Raw genomic sequence first — 26988 nt, 5'->3', positions numbered from 1 at the left:
CATACTTAACCCAACCCTTCCCTTTCCATCCAACAAATCCTTCATTCTTCCTCAACCCATTTCCAGGATGAGTCAATAACTGAGAAAACATGATTAGGACATACCAGTAATTGCACATGCCTGCCAAAAAAAAAAAAATATATGTAAAGCACTCATGACTTGTAGAAGGAAGAAAAAATCCTCTGTCCAGTGAGCTTTGACCAGATAATGAGTTGAACCACCTAACAATGCATTGGCCGATCTAGTACTTAGAATATTAGTTGTGAGGGATATTAATTTTACACTCTTTAATTCAATAATAGCAAGAGTAAATATATTCAGATCAGTTAGTACAATAATACAAAAAAAAGATACCATATAAATCCACAGAAATGCAACGCCTTCCACTCAATCTGAACCTTAATGCACATGAGAATTTCCCAACAAACAGAGCTTAATTAAAACGTAAAAACAGTTAGAAAAGTAACACACTGGGAATACACAATGATAAAAGTATTGTAACAACTGATGAATAAGAGTGTCACCGAGCCTTGTGAAAAGTAGAACAAAATATACATATGTGATTAATGCATAACGTCAACTCTTGTGAGGCAGAGGCAAGCAGCATAACTCATGACGTGACAGAGGCATTGTGAGCCGTGACAGGAGCTCAGAGGTTGCCGATGGAGCGGGCCACAAGAGCGGGGTCGGCGGAGTTGGCCAGCGTGATCTTGAGGCGTGGGTCCTCGGCCATGGAGCTCACGATGGTAGCCTGAGCGTTCTTGTTGCCACTCCACGCCCTGCAGGAGGATTCTCTTATTTGATTTGATTGATTACGTATTAAGGTGTCAATCCTGAATAGAATCACTGTATTTGAATGATAAATACAATAAATAAAGAATTTAATAAAACATAGCACTTGATTAAAGCATCGTTCACAATCATCGACATATAAAAGATGAAAGAAAAATATACACAGTACATTCTACCATCCTTACCTTCGCGCCACGCCGTTAGACACATCCCAGTTGAGCATGAGTGTGGCGCGGTAGTGGGAGTCCTCAGAGCCGTCCAACACGAGGCCAAACCCGCCATTCATCACCTCGCCCCTGCCGACACAAAACAATACTCAGTCACAGGATCCGTTACACCAAACGTCTCCCTTCATCCCTCATACTCCGGTAACCCAAGACTCACCAGCCAACGCCGCCTCCGTTGTGCAGAGCCACCCAGGTTGCTCCTCGGAAGGCGTCTCCAACGAAATTCTGAACGGCCATGTCTGAGTAAGTGAAGGAATTGTGGCATCGTAAGAAAACCAAAAGAGGTACACAGTGGTCAGTGAATAGTATTTTGTTGTAGAGGAAATTAGTCAGTTTGAACAAAGGCTTTCATATCAATACGATAAAAGCTAAATAACAGAGAGCTAACTAGGACTGTTTGAAGGAAGGTTAGCAGTTGAGAATAGCAGCAATCACTTCTTTAATACTCACAACAACGTAGTTACACCGTTCCTTATTCATTAACGGTAATTAAATGTCACAGGCGTTTCTAGCAGCATGTTCGAAGCACCAAGAGTCGTACTCTAAAGATAAATAGTAATTTTTCTCCCAGGTCTCTTACCGTCCACCGATGAAAGAGACTGATGGCGGGACAGTAAAGTTTACTACTAGTTGGAGTATGCAGAACTAAGAAATGTAGGATGATGATGATGATGTTGATGAACAGGAAGAGGAGGAAACAAAGGATCACGAGAGATGGACAAGGTGAGTGAGGGACGTAATAATACCTGCGGTGAAGGCTGACCCGTCGTACACGTTGGAGGTCTCCCTGAAGGGCGAGTCGGTGCCGCTCACGTCATGGTGGTCGCGGCTCACCACCACCGGGGCCTGAAAAGTCAAACACACCATGGGAAGCGGTGGACTCAACCATCAGAAGCCAAGCAAGCACCTTACACACGCACCTCCACTGTCTTATGTCTTGCGATTATCATAATTTATCTGAGCTTCTGTTTCTCAGTTGTCTGTTTGGTAAGAAGACTGTCAAGAGATTAGAAGACTTGATGTTGAGGAAAAACGCTAATTTGAGAGAAAAATTATTGTACAAATTACTCGTTTCTTGAATATAAGTGTATCTATTTATTCGCATCCTCTTTTTCTGAGTGAAGGGTGATAGAGAAAGCTTAAAATCTTCCACAAGCTAAACCAAAATTGTGAACATTCTTAGTCCATATTCTGAAACACCTTCCTCTCACCACCACTATTTTAAAAACTCAGAGATGATTGACCCGCAGATTCTCAACAGTGTTTCCCCCGTTAGTAATGTAGAAATATTCTTGTTGTCACTTCAACCTAAAAAAAACACCCTGAAAAAAAAAAATGTCACTTCAAGTAGACCCTTTTGAAAGTGCAATGAAGAAGAGATTAAAAAAAAAAGGACCACATTTTGAAACACCACTGCAAAGCATCTCCTACTTTCGAAAGACTACAATTGAAGCTATGCGTGGTTTTATTTATTTATTTATTTTTTTTTTCATTGTTCTAGTCACTAGTGAGATGTTTATAAGACCTTTACGTCAATAAGAGGAGGAACACTCTTGAGAACCTGGATAATCATCTCTGTCATCTTTGAAAATTGTCATGAGAGAGAGAGAGAGAGAGAGAGAGAGAGAGAGAGAGAGAGAGAGAGAGAGAGAGAGTAGCTATGAACAACGACGACCCTACCTTAATCTTTCCAGCCCGCACAGCATCATTGAAGGCCTGAGCGATCTTGACCCTCCCGCGCTGGTCTGAGTAGAGAATCCTGGCTTGGCTGCCCACCACCATCTTGTGCTTCCCCGCCTCCTTGATCCACCGCATGTTGTCCGAATACTGCTGCTGCACGTTCTTCGGGAGGTCTTCTGCAGGAGATTAGATGATATAAGTATTATGTTCAGATACCAAGAGATGGGAGGAATCTTTGGGAAATATGTGTACTAGTACCGTAAAAACACTCTATAAAACATGGAGAGATAGAGAGAGAAAGAGAATACCATGACGCTTTTCCATATTCATTCTGCTTACTATTTGGTTATTTTATACAACTTCAAAAACTTATATGGGGGATTAAAATAGTGAAGACTGTAGCCATTAATCTTCTAACCTCCATAGATCCTTACTAATGTCAATAAAATGGTCTAATCGTACACAAATCTCAAGGTAAAAATGTGTCCCAGTATTGAAGTGGTTAACATCATCATTATATGTGCTAGTGTGTACTCATATATGGATTTTGAAACAATAACTGTAAATAAACCAAAAAAACAAAACAAATCCTAGCTCATCTAAAAGAAAGTGTTATTTAACTCTGCCGGTTCTTCCTCTCCCTCGTATCCATCATCTTTAAGTCCCGCATTCAGAAACATCTTGCTCCTTCACCAAGACTACTTCACCAAGCCACAGAAACGAGTAACCGGATTCTCAAGAGTATTTCTCCAGCACATAAAGTAGAAATATTGTTATTTTGTCATTAGAACAATAAAAACAGCATAAAAAAAGGTGTGACTCGAACTAGATTCTTTTAAAAGTAATGCAGGTGTGACCAGAAGTGTTTCAGAATATGGATTGCTCAAGACGCACACTGTCACCACTCCAGCATTGCACATTCAGCTACTCACCGCTGCAGATGGTGGCAAGGACGTTGTAGGCAATCTCATCACTGGTCTGTAGGTCAGCTGGGTCTCCTGAGGTGCACACCCAGCGGAAGGGCCCGAACCCAAGGGAAAAGATGTCTCTGTAGGGCGGCGGAGGAAGAGATGTTTGATGAGAGAGAGAGAGAGAGAGAGAGAGAGAGAGAGAGAGAGAGAGAGAGAGAGAGAGAGAGAGAGAGAGAGAGAGAGAGAGAGAGAGAGAGAGAGAGAGAGAGAGAGAGAGGAAAAAATAATAAGGGATAAAAAGAGAATAGAGTAAAAGGTAAGATTAAAATTAGGAAAAAAAGCTAAAAAAGTAAAGACATGAAAAGAAAATGACTGTATAGAATAATAAATGCAGGGCTTTCTCTCCATTTATCGTTTTGCTTTCACATTTCCCTCAATAAACTGCACAATTAACTTCACATCCCCGCACCAAACAACACCACCACAGCGTCAATAGATCATTCACCATTGCCTGCTCTTGCCACCTTGTCAATCAGATAACACCTACCCAAGTCGCAGTTTGTCCACACTGAACACTACCTTCGCATTACTCCCGTTCCTATCGCACAAAGCAACTCCTTCACCCCATCCACACTGCTCCTATTCTATCCTCCACGCTGCAGCTCACCCCATGATGTCCTGCACGTAGCTGGGGTAGCGGAAGGTAAGAGGATCCTCAGCCCCAGGTTTGCTAACGTCAGCCCCTGCGCGACGAGCCTCCAGCAGGAAAGCGTTGCCGTAATCCCAGAAGAATAAGCCAGCGTCAGCCAGCTTGTTGATGGCAGTAACCTGTCGACACAGTGACTCCTGCACCAGAGTCTTGAACCGACTGGGGTCCTTTACCAACATCGTATAGGAAAGAAAGAAAGTTCATCAAGTTCTCTCTCTCTCTCTCTCTCTCTCTCTCTCTCTCTCTCTCTCTCTCTCTCTCACCTCCTCAGCCTCTTGGAAGGAGAGCTGCACGGGGCAGTAGCCGCCGCCGAAGGGGTTGTGGCACGAGGTTTGGTCGGAGCCGAGTTCAACAAGCAGTTCTCCTGTGGCTTCATATTCTTTCACGAGTCGTTCCCACACGTCCACCACGTTACCCAGATAACCGATGGAGGTTACCTGTGACGGGGAGCCGACAGTATACCTGAATTAGTGTGATGGCAGAAGCACATAGAAAGGCAAAATATACTCGCTCTAACTTTGAAATAATCCTGAAAAATAAAATGTTCATATCAATTTTGTGTTCAATATGTAAAGCCCTGCTAATCACATCTAAAGCATCTAGGATGATACTCTGGACTCCTTCAGACTTTCACTCACCTCTTTCTTGGCACGTGCCTCTCGAATTCTCTTAATGAGGACGTCTAAGTTGTTGGTGTATTCCTGCAACCATCCCTGGGCGTGGCGCTTCATCAGAGCCTCCTCACTCATCTGCAGGGAATGGAGAGTGGGCCTAGCAGGTGTACTGGTCCTTCATACTGTGGTGTTCTCACTAACAATTATTATTTTCAACTCCAAAAGGGAAATGTCACGACTGTACTTGATAACTAGAAATCTTTGAGACTTTTGGTTCAGTGACAAATGGAAATGCAGCTTCATTCCCTCTTCCTTCACCATCATTACCACCATCATCACATCCTCCTCTTATAATACCATCACCATCACCACTCTTCACGCCCATCTTCGTTTGGATCTTAATTCAGTTGTTTTCAGGGAAGGATTAACACATCACTATAGAGACAGACATGATCCAGCAGACTGTATACATACCTCTGCCACCACACCGATGCAGCCACAAATGACAGCTGCCTTGGCCTGGGCCCCGCTCATGCCGCCCAGCCCTGAGGTGAGCAGCACGCGGCCCGCCAGACTCTCCAGCCCCAGGTACTTCCGCCCCGCGTTCAGCACCGTCAGCTGAGGGACACACAGCTCACGGTCAGTGGATGTGTCCGCGAGAGTGTTAAGCTGCGCACACACACACACACACACACACACACACACACCTGCGCGCCCGAACCCATAAATGCCTCTTAGAAAATTAGAGTCTTAAAAGATCGTAGGTATAACACATTGCTTTCTCACCACGACTCTCTCTCTCTCTCTCTCTCTCTCTCTCTCTCTCTCTCTCTCTCTCCACCACAGATGTAACGTTTACTTTAGTTTCCCCGTCGAAGATTTGGCTGTTAGGTATTGGTTGAAATCATTACAGAGATCATTGCTTCCGACATTAGTTTATATATGTGGCTTTAAATGGATTTACTCAATTACGTCATTGGATCCCGCACATTTCAGCTGTTGAGGTTTTCAGGGGGAATCAAAATTTTATACGATTAACAATAATTCTGCATCACAAATAAAAAAAAATGAAAAAAAACAATGAAATAAATAATATCCTCTGTGAAAGTCAAAATAAGTACCGAAGAAAACCCATAATATTCAATAATAAGCTACTACAGATGTTTATAAGACTGTGCGCTACTCCCCAAACTCCAAGCCAGCAGTGAGTTAAGAGTGTTGGAACCAAACAAACTGGGGCGAAGGTGAGACAGTGACAGGTGAGACGCTTCATACTTTGCTGGACAATGCAGGGATGCCATTAATCTTCCACCACCGCGGCACCCAGGCCTTTATTACCGACATGTGCACACGTTTTTGTTACGTTATGTTGGTGTTTGGGTATTATTGCAGTTTCAACCAATACACCACACGTAACTATAATTGTACACATTCCCACCGTCTAGATCACACCTCTACGAGCATTTCTAACCCCATTTTACCCTATCGGAAATTAATAATAAGGTTAGGTTGGGTTAGGTTTCCCAGGAGGTCCCCAAGCTTGTTAGACATAGGGAAATAGAAATATAAGATAGGGTATATTGGTTGAAACTGTAAATTTATCGGTTTGTTGTTATGTTTGGCGTGTTAATGGTGTTAATCCCTCAACATAGCGGTATCTTACTTATTTATTTGTTATTACTTTGTACGGCACTCTCGCAAAAAAACCATCCCCGCGCGCTCGCCTCGCTTCCCTGTTCTCCTTTCGCAGCTTTTCCACCCAACTCATTTGATGTCACAGAGAGAGCGCCCTTTTTACGTCTGGTGGGTGATGTGGTGAAGTTAGGAAGCTAGACCGGTGATGAGTGGGGCAAGATGATGTGAGCTCTGTAAGTTAAGGTGGGTCACGTGGGCCTGATAGTCAGTTTTGTGTCAGGTGAGGTAAGGTTAGGTTAGGTTAGGCTTTGGTTATCCTCCTCAGTACCGTGATGCATTTCCATGTTCTTTCTGCTTACTATCTGGTGACTTTATACAGATTCAGAAACTTACGTGGGAGATTAAAATAGTGAAGACTGTGGCCATTAATCTTCTGCCCTCCATAGACCCTTCCTAATGTCAATAAAATGGTCTAATTGTACATAAATCTCAATGTAAAATGTGTTGTAGTATTGAAGGGGTTGAGGCTTGGAATGGTGGGAGTTTGGGATAAGAGTTAGTTGATTGCTAGCACTGAGTGAACAGACTTAACAATAAAGGGTTTGCTTCGCTCGCCTCATTCCAGCAGGTATGAGGTGCTTCCCCCATCAGGAGGCCAAGAATCATGCCCAGGGTGGGACTGAGGCAGTAGTGGGAATTTCTTCCATTATTAGCCTGATGTGAAGTTTAATTTGGATCAGATTAATACAGTATTCATGTTCATGTCTACTAAAAGCTTCCCATGTAGCTACAGAGAATTAGGCCGAGTTAGCAGTCTGGTTATTTTTTATGTGTAGATGTTTGATGGGGCTGCAGGCTGCAATGGCTCCCACAGCTGTAGTTGCTTCATAGGGAAACAAAATTACCCATTCAGGGTCAGAATTTAGATTTTGATTAAACATGGTTCAGTTTTAACTTTTTGTTGCTACTCACTTTTTAGTTTGGGATGTGTGAGTGGAAAGGAATATATTTGTGGCAATCAGAAACATAAATTCAAATTACACTGAAGTGTATAAGATAATTAGTTTAGTCTCACTTCAGGAGACTGTACTTGTCAGTTTAGAAGAATGTCGTATATGGTAGAATGCTAAGTTGAAAGATAACTGTGCATTCAAATGTTTTTAGTCACGGATGCCAACCTTATTCTCACTTTTCTGAGACAGAATCTTAAACCAGTTTTATTTATCAAGAAAATTTCCCTCAGATTGTGAGGTCAGCTGGTTGTCTCTCCTTCAAGTAACTTATGGAAGTCAAGGCAGGAAGGAGACAGCTTTGTCATGCTGAGAGGCAGCAAGCACACCAACGAACTGCTGCACCAGCATGACTACAGCACAACACTGACCTCAGCGACCCCTGGACCAAACAAGACCTTCCACACACAAGTTGGCTGTAGAGTTGAGACTACAGCATGCCATAAATAAGCCTTACGTTCATAAATCACTCTTATAATTGCCATATGCTTCTTATATATATAATCTGTAAATGGATGTGTGCTCAAATAGACTAGTCAATGCAGAGATTATTTATATTTCTTCTGAATGATCTGGATTATAGTACTTTTCCTTTATGTGCTCTCATGTACACCTTACATTAGATATAATATATGTAACTCAGTAGCCAGAAGTAGATAAATGATTTATGAAGTTCTGTTTATATTGCTTTGCATAAACCATAGTAGATTATTTGCTGTTAGTTCCTTAAGGTTATAAGTTATAAAATTTTTGTACACGTGATGTCAATAATGTTGTGTACATATGTGAAACACACAAAATAAGATAATGATTTTTTTTTATGAATATCAATCATTCAGAATGTATTGATATAACAAGCTTATCTCTGCACTGGGAACATGGATACAAAGGTCCATCACACGTCCTACGCGTGTCTCGAGTGTGGCCGCAAGTTCTCTGCACCCCAGGCACTGAGGATACACTCCCGGATGCATGATGGCAGGAAGATGTATCAGTGTAAGGACTGTGGCAAGACATTCAGAATGGAATTCTATTTCAAGTATCATCGAATGAATGACACTGGCATCAACAAGTTTGAATGTGGCATCTGTGACAAGAAGTTCAGCAATATTAGTTGTGTAGATACCCACTATAAAATCCATTCCAATGAGAAGTCTTATGTGTGTAGAAAATGTGGGAAAGTGTACATCCAGCTTGGTAGCTTCAAAAACCATGTCATGGCTCACCCACCAACCTTCACCTGCAAGGAATGTGGCAAAATTTTCACTGATAAGGCCTCCCTAACATCACATGAGCAGGCACATGTTTCACAGAAGCCATATGAATGTTTAAATTGTGGGAAAAGATTTGCCCATTCCTTCAATTTAGAAATACACTCAGAGTCTTACTGCACATTTCAAAGGGAGAAAAGAGACCCTAGCAATGATGCAGATGTGAAAGAGCAGCAGTCCACATGGCAGGACAGAACATGTATCAGCAAGAGAGGAAGTGTGGGAAGAAAACATTCAGTGAAGGTGGAAGTGATTGACTTGGGTTCCGACTCTGAACCTGAGGACGTGCAACCTGACGACTTCCTGCCCCTGGAGGTGTGTCTCAATGAAGGAGAAGAGGAGCTGAGTATACGGGATCTCATGGAAAGATATGAAGACAATGAAGGCATTTAGATTTTTGGATATATCAGAATTTATATTTTCTAATCATGCTTTCATGGTATTTTTGTGTAAAAACAAAGTGATATGCATTCTCCAACATCCTTACATGGTAAACAATCTCAGGCACCTTTTGTATCAAAGTTCAAATTTTTGTTATTCTTGGGAATAACTTTCCCCAAAAATGTTCATTCATAACAAATGTCCCTTTTCTACAAAAACAAAACACTCTTAGCGTAGCCCTTTCACACTCAAATGAAATGTAATGTTTTTGCACATTTTCATAAAATATAATTTTAAGTTTGTCTTTCATGTGCCCTCAGATCTCTGATAGAAATTTCACCAAAATCTATAACTTAAATTTTCAATGTCCTATTTAATTTCAAAGGATTCTTTGGAAGAATGTACTTATGACTGCATTACATGTAGAAAGAGAAACTGAACCAAAATGCTACTTGCTGGAGCCATATTTGACAAATCAGCTGGTTCACCATGAAGGTTACTGCCATGCTGCCACCAGATTCAGCAAAGTATATCAACTACCACATGAAATGGATCAAACAAACAGGATATATACATATATATATATATATATATATATATATATATATATATATATATATATATATATATATATATATATTGCCTTTACACTTGTAGCAATATACTGAAGACAAAATGAATAATAATTATAATAATAACAACAACAATAACAACAGATAATAAATAGACAAGTAACAAAACCAAATCTTACAAGACGCAGGTTATGTCAAGTCGTGTCAGAGTGACGCAGGACCCATACAGCAGACACTCTATTATATGACTCGACTGAGACCCCCTCAGCAGCCTCACATGTGGCGCGCTGTGCCACTGGAATTGGTCAGAGTGCTCAATTAAAAGCTGCCAGATCAAATGTTTACCTTGACATGAAAACAATTCACTACTGATGCTTGTTTATGCTGCTAAATACGTACTACAATTTTAAACATTTCATTGCCTCAAAGTAATTTCCTAAAGCAACGGAGATGATTCTTTACTGCCTTCTTCTCAGTCTTAGCGTTGACCCCCTTCCCCTCTAATTTCCCGCATCTGCTTCCCCCATGCTAGCTGCATCACAGACAAGCGACGAATTACAGGAATGTAGCTTACCGTAGTTCCGTGGACAATGCCCTGAGGACCTATGTAGCAATAGCTTCCAGCTGTCATCTGTCCGTATCTGAAGGTAACGAAAATATTCATATTATTCCTCCAGTCAAGGACACAAACAGTTGTGGTCAGAATGCGAGCCTTCAGTACTTCTTTTAATGCTTTGCCGTTTTCCTCTCCTCTGATTTACTGAGTCTCCTTACAAGACCTGACAATGATATCTGTAGCAGATCGGAAGACTTCACTGAGAGTGAAGATATGATACACAGTGGAAGTGAGAGTAGACAGTTGCTTGACTAACTTATAACTTCAAGTCTCTCTCTCTCTCTCTCTCTCTCTCTCTCTCTCTCTCTTGTAATCAGAAACGCTTTGCTCTCTCACCACGACTATTTTCAAAGGAAACAGATAATTATCCGGATTCTAAAGATAATTTCTTCCCTTTATGACATAGAAATCTTGTTAATTTATCACCAGAATCATGAAAGATTCTTAATATTCATTCCAAGTCACTTCAGCAAGTCTTCAATAAAGTGGAGGTGAGGCGCGAAGCCATTCTGACCAAGGGCAACAAAACAATTATACAAAGTCCCACTTAGATACCAGTCCCCAAGCAGAGTTCTATCAGAATTATCAAAAAGAATGGGATAAATGTCTTGAAACCTCCCCCTTAAATGAGTTCAGGTCATAGGAAGATGGAAATACAGAAGTAGGCAAAGAGCTCCAGAATTTATCAGTTTAGTATCACACTCACATGGTGACTCCCAGGGCAAACATCTCATCGTAGTTGGCCTTGGTGGAGTAGTTAGGGATCACCATGCCGTTGGTGACGATGACCCTAGGGGAGCGAGGGTCGGAGGGGAAGAGTCCCATGGGGTGGCCGGAGTACATTACCAGCGTCTGCTCCTCCGTCATGATGGACAGGTAGTGCATCACCAGCCAGAACTGCGGCGGAAAGGCAAACACAACACTCGTCATCACTTCATAACGTGTGGTGATCAATGTGGACTCTTGGTGGATGTGGAGATGAAAATGTGATGAAGTTTTCTTTACGTGATGAGATGTAAGTATATAAAAATGAATTAATATCGAACCTAAGATAAAGAAAACATGCAGATTATAATGATATCGCAATAATCGAAGCCCATACACACACACACACACACACACACACACACACCTGGGCCCAGTTAGAGAAGACGCTGCCGTTTCCGCCGTATGTGACGAGCTCCTGCGGGAACTGTGCCACGCGGGGGTCCAGGTTGTTCATGATCATGTGCATCACCGCAGCCGCCTTGCTGGTCCTGGCCGGGTACTCGTGGATCGGGTAGGCCCTATCCTCGCCAGCCACCAGGAGGACACGCAGACGGAAGACAAGATGGATCATTAGAAAGTTTACAAGCAGTATGTGTGCGTGTGTGAGCGGTACTGAGTTTGACGTAGCAATAAACAAAATAGTCATTATATGGAAAAAATAAATAACTACTGCTACTTCTGCTGCTGCTACTACTACTACTACTACTATACTACTACTACTACTACTACTACTACTACTACTACTACTACCACTACTACTACTACTACTACTACTACTACTGCTGCTGTTGCTGCTGTTATTGTTGCTGCTGCTGCTGCTGCTGCTGCTACAACTATTACTACTATTGCTACTACTACTACAACTACTACTACTACTACTACCACCACTGCTACCACTACTAATACCACGGGTCTGCCCGATGGCCTCTTACAGCTTCCTTAATTTTTCTTTTCTGCCCCTACTACTATTACTACTAACACTACTACTACTGCTGCTACTACTACTACTACTGCTACTACTACTATTATACTACTAGTACTACTACTACGACAGATTTGTTAATCAAGTAAATAAAGGATAACCTGGATCCACAGGAGAACATGCCCTAGTGTCCAAACAGGAAATAGAAACACATAAGCAAATAAAAGGTCAAGCTAAACTAAATGAAAAAGTTGTAGGCCTGTCAGTAAAGAATATAGATATGAAGACAGGACGATATGAGTGATATATAACATTACAATTACTTAAAATACAGTGAACAAAAAATCCAATACAGAAAAGTGTAGAAGGCCCAGTTGGAATATAGGTGTAGATCTTTAATTCCGGATGTCTATTCCAGGCCCGGTCTCGATTTCCATAAAGTGAAGGAGTCTCACCTCATATCAATGTTGGGAAGAAAACGATACATGTAGATGTGGCCGAACACCCGCAGCTCCTCCGCGAACTCCGGGGCGAGACTTGCGTGGCAGCGGTCAGGGAAGTAACGCAGTGCATTGCTCAGAGCCAGCTGTCAAGAGGTGAGGGGAAAGGACACTCTATAGACCTTATCCATCAGTGTACGCCAGACAGTACCCAAACCACTCAAAGTAAAGGCAGAGTAAGGTAAAATAAACCTAAAGATACGGTAAAATAACGCGGTCTATTACTCAGAGCCAGGTGACACAAAGGAAAATGCCACTTTACATACATTTATAGCAGAATAGTACTCGAACTTCTCTGTGTAAGGGCACAGTAAGGCGAAATAAAGCAAGCGCAGAGGTAAGGAAAAGTAACACGGTGCATCGCTCAGAGAGAAAAATGCTGCGCTATTCACTTGCGTAGTACACTTCAGAGAACTTTAAAACAGTATAGCCAAACCACTCAAAAGTACAGAATAAGGTATAAAGAAACGTAAGCACAGAGGTAAGGTAAAGTGTACTGAGATGTAGTTAAGGGAAATCACTGTTTACTACTTCCTCTGTGCTTGATGCTTATATCATTAAATCAAGACGTAGGACAACAGTCTCACATATTACACACAAAATGAACATTAAGAAACTTCTAATTACCACTGCGGGGAAAATGAAAATAGATCATGATACAGGAAATGTAGCTAAAATTTTCGTAGGTTCACAAAGAGGCACGAGGTGGCCTTGGGTTAAATGAAGAGACAGTGAAGAGAAAAAATAAAATTAAATGAAGACAAGAATGAGTAATGAGTTGATGAATCGTGAATTCAGAATCATATCAGCCGCTGACTTTGAAGGCGTTCACCAAAATGGAAAACCAGATCGCATGTAACGAATATTACTTTCACCGCTCCAAGCTGAGTATTCAAACATTATCCAACCAAACGTAAGGAGAAAATAGATTTGATTACGTATCATCCAAAAAGAGTCTTCTTGAGGTGGCAACACTGTTGGCGTCAGTATGACCTCCCAGCAGGAGCAACACCCCCCCCTCGTCCCACTGGCCCCTACGCCACTGCGCCACAGGTAAGGCGTCCACGTATCATCCACCGTCTGTCTTTTGACCATTATATAAAATCAAACAATATTACAGATGCGTTGTTAGGATTTTAAAAACACTGGAGGCTGAAGTCTACTACACAGATTTTCAGTTTCATCCAGTAACCGCACCAATGCCAACACTGTTTGGCATTTTTCAGTAGTGAGATAGATGCGAGTTATGCGACACTCTAAAAGGTCTCTAGTCCGGTGTGAGAGGTGGCTTGCACAACACAATGTTGAATTAGAATTAGTATTTTGTTTTCTCATTCAAGTGATCTAGCAATGTTATTTTCAGCAGAAAAATAGATTAATAAGGCCTTGACGTTGATGAAGTTGTCTTATTTAAGTGTAGTCCATTTCCAGGCTAATGATGAATTTAGTTTGCTCATTTATTTACTTTTTACATATTTATTTATTTACCCATTTAATTCAGTTTTCAATGCAGTTTAATTTTGAATGTGTGTGTGTGTGTGTGTGTGTGTGTGTGTGTGTGTGTGTGTGTGTGTGCGCGCGCGTAATTTTCTGTTGCAGCCTGACAGAAGTGCATGCAGCGTGCCTTTTACCACCCAACAAAGCTGGTCTGCTTGACGTCCTAAACATTACTGTGGCCTCGCTCGTCTGACATGTCATGTATTCTCAACGTATCACTTCATCTCATCACTGTGGCATTTGCAACACAGCGGCACTATGCATTATATAGCACAGTAACAGCGACACCAAGTGTTGCACCAAGCCACCCATAAATGCGCAATGACATCACATATCCTTACTCGTAACAGGCATCTTCTGAAATCTAAATTAATAATAATATCCAAATGTACGAATTGTAACCATTGCTATATCAAGGACTCTGCATACAGTCCTTCATTGTAAACAAATAACAACGAAAGTATCTTAAAGGTGCGGCCCTGCTCCTCATTAATTAATCGACATTACACCACGTCACTTTCCATGAGGCGAGTCGTCAACTTGCCAGTCTGCGCGTGTCAGTAAATGAAATCACCGCAAATGACCTACCCTCCCGCTCTCCACCATGCCACCCGGCCCTTTGCATGCCAGTCCATACTCCTGACACTGATTAGAATGAATCTCCCTCACCTCCTTCTGTTTCGGGGTGAGACTGTGGGTCCTGACGGGGGCGTGGGCGATGCTGGGGTCACGGGTCCGCGGTGAGGGCAGCGGGCTGACGGGAAGGCCATCACACAGCTCCTTCAGGGTTATCTTGGATCGTGAAGCTTCCATGGTGGCGTCGTAATAGGTGAAGACAGAAGCAATGAAGGTTTCAGGTAATTATGTTACACGAGTAAAAGCAGCAATGTATCGTAGCTTTGGAGTCTTGGATACAGTAACTGAGGAGACTCGGTAACCGTACTGTGAGCACCACGAGGCCTCGCACGACACTGGTCTGACACCTCAGGAATCTGTGCTTTTTGTCTTACTCTCGAGGATGAACCAGTTCCAATTTGCTTACATAAGTGTGTTTACTGTTTATATAAGGCAGTGTACTACTCCTGTTCGCAAAGCCTTTATTACTCTCCTCTACTGTTTGACTAGCTGTACCTTACTGATGTTTGTGTTATAACTTAAGCCACAGTCAGGAATGGTAACTGGCTCAGCTGACATGCCATCAGCAGCAGCCAGGCACCAGGGAGGATGGAAACACCCCCTACAATAGCCAATCACAAACCAGGACAGACACACCCTCCATAACATCCAATCAGATCCTCTCCCTCTCTTATACAAACGTTACTCACTGGCCCAGGGACGACAGAGTGTTTGTGTGAGGACAGGTTAGTCTCCGGGCAGCTACTGGGTGTCCTTCACAGCGTCGCCTTGATTCTCTTCACTGATTACATTTTATTCACACCACCACATACATTCCATCCATTGCCTTAGCAGCTATACAGTCAATAAATACCGTCTCAGTAATAGATTTCATACGCTATGGGTTGAGTGTTTATTGAAAAGGGATGCATAAAAAATCTATAATATCCCTTAATTTGTCTGAGAAAATACACACACACTCACACACACACACACACACACACACACACACACACACACACACACACACACACACACACACACACACACACACACACACACACACACACACAAACACACACCGTGTAGTGTAGTGGTTAGCCTCTTAATGTGTGGGGTGTGTTCACCTAGTAGTAAATAGGTACGGGATGTAACTCGAGGGGTTGTGGCCTCGCTTTCCCAGTGTGTGTTGTGTGTTGATGTGGTCTCAGTCCTACCCGAAGATCGGTCTATGAGCTCTGATCTCGCTCCGTAATGGGGAAGACTGGCTGGGTAACCAGCAGGCGACCGAGGAGGTGAATTACATATACATACACTCACCCACACTTACATGCACTCACCCACCCACACATCCACCCACCCAGCCACCCACACACACTTACACACACATACACACACCTCACACACACACACACACACACACACACACACACACACACAATCTTCATAACCGCTCATTTTCTACGCACAAGTGTCTGGCTTCACTAATCACTCTTCTATTAGAAATGTCACAGGGAAGAGAAATTATAAAGCTGGCAGGAAAGTATACAGTGAACCTGGTCTGCTCCATGACGAATTTTTTTTTTCTATTGTCATTTGAGTGAAGACACAACAAACTGCGTCACACTAATGTTAATGAGAACACACCCTTACCTGCTACCCTCTGATTTTTTTTTTTTTGTGTGTGTGTGTGTGTGTGTGTGTGTGTGTGTGTGTGTGTGTGTGTGATAGAGATCTTGCCATAAGTACCCAATCATTAAATTCACAAGTCAGAGTAGCATTGGTATCACAAGTGTGCTGGTGACGTGGCGACACTGGATGATTTATGCTCACGTCGGGATGGTTAGTCACTCATGGTCAGGCACCTTAAGGAGCAACGGGAAGGTCACTTAGTAAAAGTGGTACTGCAACTACGTACAATTTATCTAAACGAATGTTACGTCACAGTCTACGATCTTTACCCAGATCAAGTAAAGGTTCGATATCCGTTGGAAGTTACCACAGTACTCGTCAGCGTGTGCCTCTGTATCCAGGCCCCGGGAGGCCCATACCAGCAGGACTTAGCAGCCACCAGTGACCAGTCCAGTCTTGCGTGTGTTGGGTTGGAGAGGGGCGTCAGAAGAAGGAGAGGTGGAGTCGTCTTTATTCTCCAGTCAGGTTATCAAACAGATTACTTTTCTTTTTTTTTATAGTTTTTATTAATTCTCTTTGAAAATGAAGATGGACTTGCGGTAAACGACAGTCTACTGCAGAATGAGAACAGCGTAATGCCAGGCGCCAGCTAGCGTGATGTGCTCGTGCGGCCAGCGATTTTAGTAGAGGTTAGGCTTAATACATAACAATGATCTGTTGGTGTTCCTAATATTGCTTAATATTGTTGTGTTCATACAAAAATGAGTATTATAATCTGTTGTTGTCAGACAAAGTCAAGAAGCGAGGGCGCTCTCATCCCAAGCACCTGTAGTCTGTCATTGCACAGAGGCGTGCACCTATTATGAATACACAAAGAAACTTCACTTACACGTAAACTACTCTAAAAAAAAAAAAAAAAAAGGAAATCGTTTAATATCTTTCGTGATTACCAACACTAATTACGACTAATGATTATTCTAAAACAGCGGGAACTCGCGCTCTATAATACACTCATTACTTTTGCCAGTAAATTATGCAAACATTAGCCTGGAAAGCCTTTCTTTTGAACACTGAACACTGCAAACTTTATCCTTGAGGCCACCAGTAGGGGCTTGCCTGCGGCCAGGAGACCTTCACTACCCAACACCAAACACAGTATTGCTTATACTATTTACTCTGGAGGGAAATCAGTATGTACAAAGGTAGTCACCAAGAGTTCCTGATAACTTCATATCTTGCTTGCCTTCATTATGGGGAAAATGTTTGCCCTTAATAATATGATAATAATAATGTTGATAATAATAATAATAATAATAATAATAATAATAATAATAATAATAATAATAGATAATAGATAATAATAATGATAATAATTATAACAACAACAATAATAATAATAATAATAATAATAATAATAATAATAATAATAATAATAATAATAATAATAATAATAATAATGATAATAATAAAGAAGACAGAAATATAACAATAATATGATCAGTGAGTGTTCGCTCCAGTCTATTCAGTTAAGTTTTAGAAATCACAAATGACTTGCGTGATGCTCTTGCCACGAGAGTAAAGAATTTCAGCTCGAGTAGGTGTCGGCACCAAAACGCAGGAGTGACAGCTGGTGGTTGTCGCGTCTGGCCGGAGAGGAGTTCCTGCGATGCCGTCACTGAGCAGACTGTGGCAATAGAGCTCTGGTGTCACACTTAGAAACTAATCATTGGTTGAAGCCGAAAACAATGAATGCACAAATAAATAGAAATAAAGGAATAAAGTGTAAGTCAGTAAGTCAGCTTACAAGTAAATTATGTCACGTGCTAGAACTTAGTATTGTAGCAGGACTGAACCAAGATCTCTACCGGTGCCTGCAGGGACCTTCACCTGACAAGCTCCACCAGACCCGCCGTGGCGCCACTCGTCGTGGTGACTTGTGGCAACATAGCGAGTGGACTGCACAGATGTATGCCGGCTCTCCTACCTGTTCTGCCCTGCCCTGCCCTGCCCATTGGTTTATTAGAAACCATCATTAAGAAATCCTTGTCACGGAGCAGTGCGCCTCTCTCAGTACTGGTCATCCCGAAGCCAACTCGATGCCTAGTCTACAAAACACCAGAGAGTCATCTGAGGTAGCTTCCCTCAGTACCTACTTAGTACAACACCATCCTGGCTAAAACCCCCGCCCTCATTTAATTTCAGTCCTGTCAAATTCTTCCGATCTCGATAACTTTAGTTCTTTTAATCTAAACACCAGTCATGAAGCACTAACCGTCCCGGAGTCAGGGCTGAGTTCGGCGCAGTCTTGATCACTAGGTTTTCGAGTGACCTTACACTTTGTACATTCAAAACATCAGAACATACATTTCCGTTGATATATACCGTTACATTCCAAAGAAAGTAAGATACGATGAACAGAGAGTACCAGGAAGCATTCAGACTTTAAGAAGGTTCCCGGCATGGGTGTCTCTGGGCGGGCAGCGTGACCACAAAGGCATCCTACAAGCCGTTGGGTACGGGGCGACTCGTATCAAGGTGCACCATGCGCTGCTTCTCGGGGGACAGATTTCTGTAGACGGTCTCAGGCACGTGGTCTGGGAAGACAAAAACATGATCCATTACGGGAAAAACTAATATGATGTCGAATAAAGAGTTGCTGAAGCGTTATCCTGCCTGACCATCAGAGATCCTCCACTGAAAGTGAATCACCAGATTGTTGCAAAATTATAACACCGATATGGATAATCTGTTGATGGAAATTAATATCTGACTTCACTGAAAGAATAATCAAGCAAAGAAACTAATCATTGATTTATTTGTATCCAAACTTACGTTAGAGTAAATAGATTCAACTATTATGATTTCACTAACACACACACACACACACACACACACACACACACACACACACACACACACACACACACACACACACACACACACACACACACACACACACACACACTTTTCCTTAAAAAATGTTCTTTCTACCATTTCTGACATATAGTAATGACCAATGAATGCGTTGACAGTACACAAAAGGAGGCAAAGCAAACTGGAAGGCACGACACTAAAGAGACAGCAACAGAACACGGAGAAAAGGAAAGTTCTTGAGGGAGGGCGTGGCAAGGCTGACTCACTATTGCAGCGGTACACGAGATCGGACCAAATGATCATCTCTTGGGAGAAGCAGAAGACCCCGAGGCGGCCGCCCTTCAGATGGTTGTCAAAGATGTTACCGGAGTCAGCCACCATTTTCTCCCCCTCGAGGATGCGGAGGCGGATGAGGCCAATCTTGGGGCGGTGAAGCAGCAGCCAGCGGTAGGCGGTCTTCTCCTTCCAGCCAACGTTGCGAGGGTCTTTCCACAGCAGCTTGACCTGAAGGAGATGAACACTTTAGTCAGTCCCGTCTTCACCTCCCGTTCCTGAATACTTGACTCACACTGGTGAACACTCACCATTTACGGAATAATGAGATTCTATTAAACACGACGGCCGATAAAGATGAAAAATAAATATACAACAAAAAAATTAATTTAATGAATGAGCCGAAAAAGAAACACGTTACTTTTATCCAACACAGGTATGCGGTAAGTAGTCAATTCCTTCTCTGAACTCTGACTTATTTCGATAAAAAAGTGAATAAGTAAAAAACGTTCTTTCATTCATCACAGCTATCCGTAGAGGAGAAATCTTCTTCCTCTCCCTCCTTTTCTTAGTCGTAGCTCAGATCCCCCGGTGAAACAAGAAAAGAAGAGAAATAAATTAACAATCCCAACCATACTTATACAATAACACTTCCTCGTCAATGCCGTCGCTTCAAGCACGCCCCGCTACCACGCCTCAGCTATCGATACCAAATTAAGTGACTGGAGAGCCTGTGCCACACCCACCTGGTTCTCGGTGTCGCCAGTGTGCCACAGCGAGTTCCTCATCATCTGGCCCGGTCCGGTGGAGGAATTGACCAGCTTGAGTTGAATTCCCGGCTCTGCCACAGCGCGGAAAGGAGTCGCTTGCCAGTAGGTTTGGGTGTTCTTCTTCCACATGACGGTGTAGAAGCGAGCGTTGTCCTGGTAACTGCAGGAGGAGGAGGAGGAGGAGGGAAGAGGAGGAGGAGGAGGAGGAGGAGAAAAAGAGGGAAGAGTTAGTTTGCTGCATCTTTGTTTTCGTTATTTCAATTTGTTGTTGATTTTTTTTCATGATCTAAATTTGTAGCTTTTTTCTTTTTCATAATCTTTGGTGCATTTCTTTTTCATTTAGTTATATTTTTCATTATCTCAGCTTGTTGCCTCTTTTTATTATTATTATTATTATTATCCTCGCTAAAATCTCCAAGGGTGTTTCTGTCTCGGGCGGCACTCACCTGAAGATGAACCCTACGTAGTCGTCGTCAATCTCAGTGTCGACGAAGAAGGTTCCCTCGAAGTCCACGCCACCAAATTTATGGAAGCCTGACGAAAGAGGAAAAAAAAAAAATCAGTCTATATAAATGTGTGTGTGTGTGTGTGTGTGTGTGTGTGTGTGTGTGTGTGTGTGTGTGTGTGTGTGTGTGTGTGTGTCTAAGCGTGAAGGAGACGGGCAAGGTGAAAATAAAAGAGTAGTATTTCGCAGGTTTCAGAAAAAAAGAATGTTAACCAGAAAAAAAATATATATGGGAGGGAACTTGTTGTTGTTGTTGTTGTTGTTGTTGTTGTTGTTGTTGTTGTGTGTGTGTGTCCCTCCCTCTCTCTCCACTCACCCACAGCCAGGCCAGGGTCGGAGTTCATGGTCTGCACAATTTCAGCACCTTTGTTGTAGATGACCCAGTTGGGATCGATCTGGGAGTCTCCTTCGGGATCCAACACCACCGTCTGATAAGTTCTGCAGGAAGGAGGGTAAGGCCGCCGCTCAGATCAACACAATGGTGAAGAGAGAAGACCAGCACAAGAAGTAAAAGATAGGAGTCTAAGTCAGAAGAAGCTAGATACATTTAAACTGACGACTATTTTGCTAGACACAACATACACTCATTACAAGACAGCATCCGTGTAGCGTGGCATAATCGTTTAATCTTTGCCCTAGAAAATAAAACCAAAAGACTACAGCCACTGGACTCCGAGGGTTAAGCGCCAAACTCACCTGAAATCAGTGGCGTAAATCTCGGAGTTGTTGGGGCAGTTGTCGAGGTAATCATTCACTCTGTCTCCATCGTTGTCGTCTTCGCAAGCGTCGCCCTGCCCGTCGCTGTTGGAGTCAGTCTGGTCAGGGTTGTAGACGAGGTGGCAGTTGTCCAGCTCGTTGGGGATTCCGTCGTTGTCAGCGTCCGGATCACACTCGTCGCCGATGCCATCATTGTCGGCGTCGTGCTGGTCGCTGTTGATGGTCTCAGGGCAGTTGTCCAGATTGTTGTTGACGCCGTCCCTATAGGTCGTGGTGGTGGTGGTGGTGGTGGTGGTGGAGGAGGAAGGTGGAAGTAGTTAGAAATTATGAGCTATATTCTGAAACACTTCCGCGACACATCTCCACTACATGATATATCCTCTAGTTGAAGTCACACGGGTTTTTGATGTTTTTTTTTTTTCATTAGTGTCAAGAACTCTACAGTCTTAACAACTTGGCTGATCAATTCTATGATTTTTGAAAATAACATAATTGTGGTGACAAAGAGCAAAGTGTTTCAGAATACTGGTCTGTTATATGTAGTAGTACAATTCATTCGCGCTCCATACTTAACAACACACCCTCGCCATACAAGCTAGACGCTGTCCTCCTCCCTCACTGCATGTGCCCTTCACACTCGCCCTACATACTCACATGCACTCTTACATTTGCCCACAATGCATGCCTTTCAAATTTAAATCAGTATTTAAACGCTTTATTCTCTCACCAAGACCATTTACAGAAGTCCCTCAGATTACTACTTCAATTCTTATGGTCGTGATTTTTCTTTGATGGCACATAATCTAAGCTGAATTGCCATTGGAATCATGAAAGTAATCCTGAAAACACCACTAATCACCTGAATCATTAAAAACAATCCCCAAAAATTTTAATAACCACCACTATAGTTAGTTAAAAGCAGTAAAGATCACATACCAAAAGAAATTCGAAAATACGAATTCTCAATCTCAACACACCTTCAACACTCGTCTCCTCAACACCACACACTCAATTGGTCCTTCTCAAGATTCAAGTAACCTAACCCTGCCTGCCCCGGTCACCCACACGCCTGCCAGGATCATACCCTGGCTCTGTCACTCACTTATCGAAGTCATCGTTGGTATCACAGACGTCGCCCACCAGATCCTTGTCGCTATCCTCCTGCAGGGGATTCCTAACCTTCGGACAGTTGTCACAGGCGTCGCCCAGACCGTCCCTATCAGTGTCCACCTGGTCGGGGTTGGGTGTGTGAGGGCAGTTGTCCTTCCGGTTGAGGATGCCTGTCCAAACAAGAGCCAAAGTAAATATTAAGATGTATTGGTGATAATGACAATGATAAATAACCGTTGGACTTTTTCTGGCTCCTCAAGATTAATAATTTGGTCTGGTGTATGATTAGAGCATAATTTCGAGAGACGCCACTGACAACACTGATGGAGGAATTTAAACCTTTCAATGCCTGTACGTTTCTGCTTAGTAAGATTATCTGGTGTTGCTGAGATTAAGCTACAAGAATCGTGTTGTCATTAGCAACTAATAACTTATAAACTCTTACCTTTTTCAGTCCTTTTTGTTCCTAAATTACAATACAAACTTCAATTTCTATCCGCATATTTGGATGAGTTTCCTTCTTCTACCTCTTAATCGCCACAATAAGCACTCCAGTTCACCTCGATCTATCTCTTGACACTCATCCATCACTGAAACTCACGACTAACTACTTCCATCTTTCCCTTGCTTATCGCCCTGTTCTCGTGCCACTCACCGTCGTTATCAATGTCAGGGTCACAGGCGTCTCCTATCCCGTCCTTATCGTTGTCCTTCTGGTCCACGTTGGGGATGGTCGGGCAGTTGTCACACGCATCGCCTTGCTTGTCGGCACCATCGGGGTCACTGTCAGACTGGTCGGGATTAGACACCAGCGGGCAGTTGTCCTGGAAAAGGGAAGGGTAATTTAATCTCTTCAGTACCAGGACGCGTTTTCATATTCATTCTGGCGACTTTATACAGCTTCAGAAAGATGTATTGGGATTAGAATAGTGAAGACTCTGGCCATTAATCTTTTGACCTTCATAGAACCTTCCTAAAGTCAATGAAATCGTCTAATCATACACAAAAATCGAGGTAAAAATGCGTCTCAATATTGAAGGGGTTAAGTGTGTGTGTGTGTGTGTGTGTGTGTGTGTGTGTGTGTGTGTGTGTGTGTGTGTGTGTGTGTGTGTGTGTGTGTGTGTGCTGGGAATGCAAGCGAGACAAAACATCATATTTTGAAAAACTTCTAACCTCACCTTCACTACATTCAAAAGACATCACAAGGATTTATTTCTGTAGTTGTAGGAGATAATAACAAGATCTGTACATCATCAACAGGAGAAAAATTTTTGAGAATCTGGTTACTGTTTCTGTGGCCTTTGAAAATGGTCGTGGTGAGAGAGGGAAAGTGTTTCAGAATAAGAAGCGATAAACAAAGGGGAGGTGTGAATGCAGAAAGTTGCTCACCTCGTGACTTTGACAGTACCTCCCCTCAGCCCCTCACCTCCCATCACTTCCCATCACGCTTCATAACACCTCACCGACCAACCACAATCTAGCATCACGACACACCACTCTTTTTGACTCTGTTATTCCGTTCATCACAGCCCCGTCACCACTCCCAATTCCGGAAACATGAGAAATTAAACCTTCTCATATAATCAAGGAAGATTACCATGCTAATGGTCGAGTAGATATAAGGAACACTGGTAGTTATGAATTAGATATGTTGAAGAAGAGGGCATATAGAGAGTTGCAGAAAAGTGGGGAAGATGTAGATTTGATTAAGTACAGACAGGTCAGAGATGATTTGAGTAAGGTTATAAAAAAAAGTAAAAGACAGGCAGAGATAAAACTAGCTAGAGCTGGGAGTAAAGATCCCAAAAAATTATATAGTTATTACAAGGTCAGTGATAAAAGAAATAAGGATAGGATTGGACCACTCAGAAAAGATGGTGTAGTAGTGGATCAAAATGAAGACATAGTAGAATTATTGAATGAACAATTTTCTTCAGTATTTACTAGGAAAGAATAGGAAATCCTGTTACAAACAGTGCGACGAGTAGTTTAAGAGCTTTAGAAAATATTGATATAAAACCGGGAATTATTAGGAAATTTATTCTTGAACTAGACGATAGGAAAGCTAGTGGTCCTGATGAGCTACATGCCAGAGTACTTAGGGAGGGTGTAGACAGTATTTCTGAAGCACTTAAGTTAATCTTTGAAAGATCACTTAGGTTTGCTGAGATACCTCAGGACTGGAAGTTAGCTAATGTTACTCCAATATTTAAAAAGGTAGGAAGGATGATGCGAATAATTATAGACCGATCAGTTTAACTAGTATAGTATGTAAGATACTAGAGAAAATCATTAAGGGTAGTATTTGGGAGCATTTAAATGAGAATAGATTAATTAGAGATACCCAACATGGCTTTAGATCAGGGAGGTCCTGTCTTACAAATTTGCTCGATATCTTAGAATATATTACCAAGGAGTTAGATGATGGAAATAGCATAGATGTTATATATCTAGATTTTAGCAAGGCGTTTGATAAGGTACCGCATAGGAGGCTAGTGTACAAATTGAGACTACATGGGATAGGGGTAGGTTAGTTGATTGGATTAGTGAATGGCTTTCTGATAGGAAACAGAGAGTAGTATTAAATGGGGCAATGTCTGAGTGGAAGGAAGTGGTTAGTGGGGTACCCCAAGGATCAGTGCTAGGACCTCTTCTTTTCTTGGTGTACATTAACGATTTAGATATAGGAATTAGTAGCAAAGTATCAAAGTTTGCAGATGATACTAAGATAGCATGTGCAGTACAGGGTGAAAAGGACAATTACAGAATACAACGAGACCTGGACAGGCTGATAGCATGGGCAGACAGGTGGCAGATGGAGTTTAATTCTAAAAGTGTCAGGTTATGCATTTAGGTAAAGACAACACAAACTTTAACTATGAGATGGAGGGATGTTGGCTAGAGGCAGTAGAGGAAGGAAAGGATTTAGGAGTAGTGATAGACAGGACTATGAAATTTTCAAAGCAATGTTTAGAAGCAAGAAATAGGGCAAATAGGATCCTGGGTTTTATAAATAGAAATGTTAGTTATAAAAGTAAGGAAGTGGTGCGTAGCTTATATAATTCCTATGTTAGGCCCCATTTAGAGTATTGCATACAGGCCTGGTCACCCCACTATAGGCAGGATATCAACATGTTAGAAGCAGTTCAGAGAAGAGCAACTAGGATGATACCAGCATTAAAGCGCCTGGAGTATAGAGATAGATTAAAGGAATTAAACATGTTTTCATTTGAGAGGAGATGTATAAGAGGGATATGATAGAGTTATTTAAAATGTTCTCAGATACAAACTACATAGATGTGAGATCTTTCTTTACCTTAGAGGAGGGAAATAGGACTAGAAATCATGGCAGGAAGATTAGAAAGCAAGGCTGCAGGTTAGATATAAGAAAATATTTCTTTAGTCATAGGGTGGTAGACTTCTGGAATGCATTGCCAGAGACGGTTGTAAATAGCACTAGTTTGACAATGTTTAAAAACAGATTAGATAAGCACTTAAATTTATTAGATTTATAATTATGTATAGCACTGCATGATAGTTTTTATAAGAAATTTACTATAGTTAAATAAGACATGATCCCCATGTATGGGGACCACAAATTGTAGAGGATTTCGCTGCAGGACTTAGCCCTGTTAATGGGCCAAATATTTAGAATTAGTATATAATGTATTGTGTACTTGTAAGTGTATCTTTAAGTACTGATGACGAGGTCGCTGTGCGACTGATACAGGATAACCTAGATGGGCCCTGGTGGCCCTTTGTTATCCTATTATTTATGTTATGTTATGTTATGATGTGATTAAATATCACTTGAATATTCACCTCACCAATATATTGCAATATATCTGATTCCTCTGTGATGCATGTGTCGTGGAGATGGTTGCCAGTTTATCACGAACAAGTAGATAAATAATATGGTCGCCGCGTGCAGGGACAGTGACCGCGCATATTTACTTACCGTGACGAATTATGCAGACTGTCTGACCCCAGGCAAGGAAACACACCACTTTTTGTACGGCGCGATTCATGCACGAATCTTCATTCACTAGATTCTCCCGCATTATTCGCAGGTGAAAAAGCCTCACCACCGCACACTGGTTCATGACTCCCGCCACTAACCGGACTGTTGGGGATGTCGTCGTTATCGGCATCGTCGTCGCAAGCGTCGCCAATGTTGTCGTTGTCGGAGTCCTCCTGGCCGGAGTTGGGGGTGATGACACAGTTGTCCTGCCTGCACCGCCTGTCGCTGCAGCCCAAGTCGTAGTCCGGCCAGCCGTCCAGGTCACGGTCCGGGCCGCAAGTCTGGCCGTCACCAGCCCACCCAACCTTGCACTGCAACACACGGGGCGCGATGAGTCAACGGTGGAATGCCATGCAAGACAGTATA

General features: G+C 42.3%; 3 protein-coding genes across 7 annotated transcripts in view; 1 reads left to right on the top strand and 2 right to left on the bottom strand.

Annotated features, from left to right (window-relative positions):
- Window positions 1–291: 291 nt before the first annotated feature.
- LOC123515201 (urocanate hydratase-like) lies at window positions 292–15099 on the bottom strand. The gene is made up of 15 exons (XM_045273725.1): window positions 14775–15099; window positions 12564–12694; window positions 11551–11704; window positions 11125–11315; window positions 10377–10443; window positions 5408–5551; window positions 4958–5068; window positions 4583–4756; window positions 4278–4498; window positions 3632–3747; window positions 2700–2875; window positions 1766–1865; window positions 1177–1258; window positions 978–1088; window positions 292–779 (listed from the first exon to the last, which is right to left on the bottom strand). The coding sequence occupies exons 1-15, from the start codon at window positions 14916–14918 to the stop codon at window positions 650–652; spliced, it is 2052 nt and encodes a 683-aa protein (XP_045129660.1). The 5' UTR covers window positions 14919–15099; the 3' UTR covers window positions 292–649.
- LOC123515203 (oocyte zinc finger protein XlCOF15-like) lies at window positions 6098–9527 on the top strand. Of its 2 annotated transcripts, none has more exons than XM_045273733.1 (2): window positions 6098–6192; window positions 7812–9527. In XM_045273733.1, exon 2 carries the CDS (start codon window positions 8457–8459, stop codon window positions 9240–9242), a length of 786 nt encoding a protein of 261 aa, XP_045129668.1. In that variant the 5' UTR covers window positions 6098–6192; window positions 7812–8456; the 3' UTR covers window positions 9243–9527. The 2 variants fall into 2 exon arrangements, with proteins under 2 accessions (XP_045129668.1, XP_045129669.1); XM_045273734.1 differs by having other exon boundaries at window positions 6153–6177.
- A 1795-nt stretch (window positions 15100–16894) lies between the features above and the next one.
- Window positions 16895–26988, bottom strand: part of LOC123515199 (cartilage oligomeric matrix protein-like) — a 52991-nt gene continuing 42897 nt past the window's right edge. For all 4 annotated transcript variants that reach the window (XM_045273721.1, XM_045273722.1, XM_045273723.1 and 1 more), the window contains 9 exons: window positions 26721–26933; window positions 23257–23425; window positions 22594–22771; window positions 21471–21752; window positions 21091–21212; window positions 20716–20803; window positions 20246–20429; window positions 19493–19730; window positions 16895–18946 (listed from right to left, as the gene is read on the bottom strand). In XM_045273721.1, the coding sequence (XP_045129656.1) occupies window positions 18852–18946; window positions 19493–19730; window positions 20246–20429; window positions 20716–20803; window positions 21091–21212; window positions 21471–21752; window positions 22594–22771; window positions 23257–23425; window positions 26721–26933 (1569 nt within the window). In that variant the 3' untranslated portion in view covers window positions 16895–18851. The remainder of the gene's footprint in view (window positions 18947–19492; window positions 19731–20245; window positions 20430–20715; window positions 20804–21090; window positions 21213–21470; window positions 21753–22593; window positions 22772–23256; window positions 23426–26720; window positions 26934–26988) is intronic.

The sequence above is a fragment of the Portunus trituberculatus genome, chromosome 38 (genome assembly GCF_017591435.1).
Source record: "Portunus trituberculatus isolate SZX2019 chromosome 38, ASM1759143v1, whole genome shotgun sequence".
Classification (NCBI taxonomy): Eukaryota; Metazoa; Arthropoda; class Malacostraca; order Decapoda; family Portunidae; genus Portunus; species Portunus trituberculatus.
This window is presented reverse-complemented; position numbering and strand designations above follow the sequence as displayed.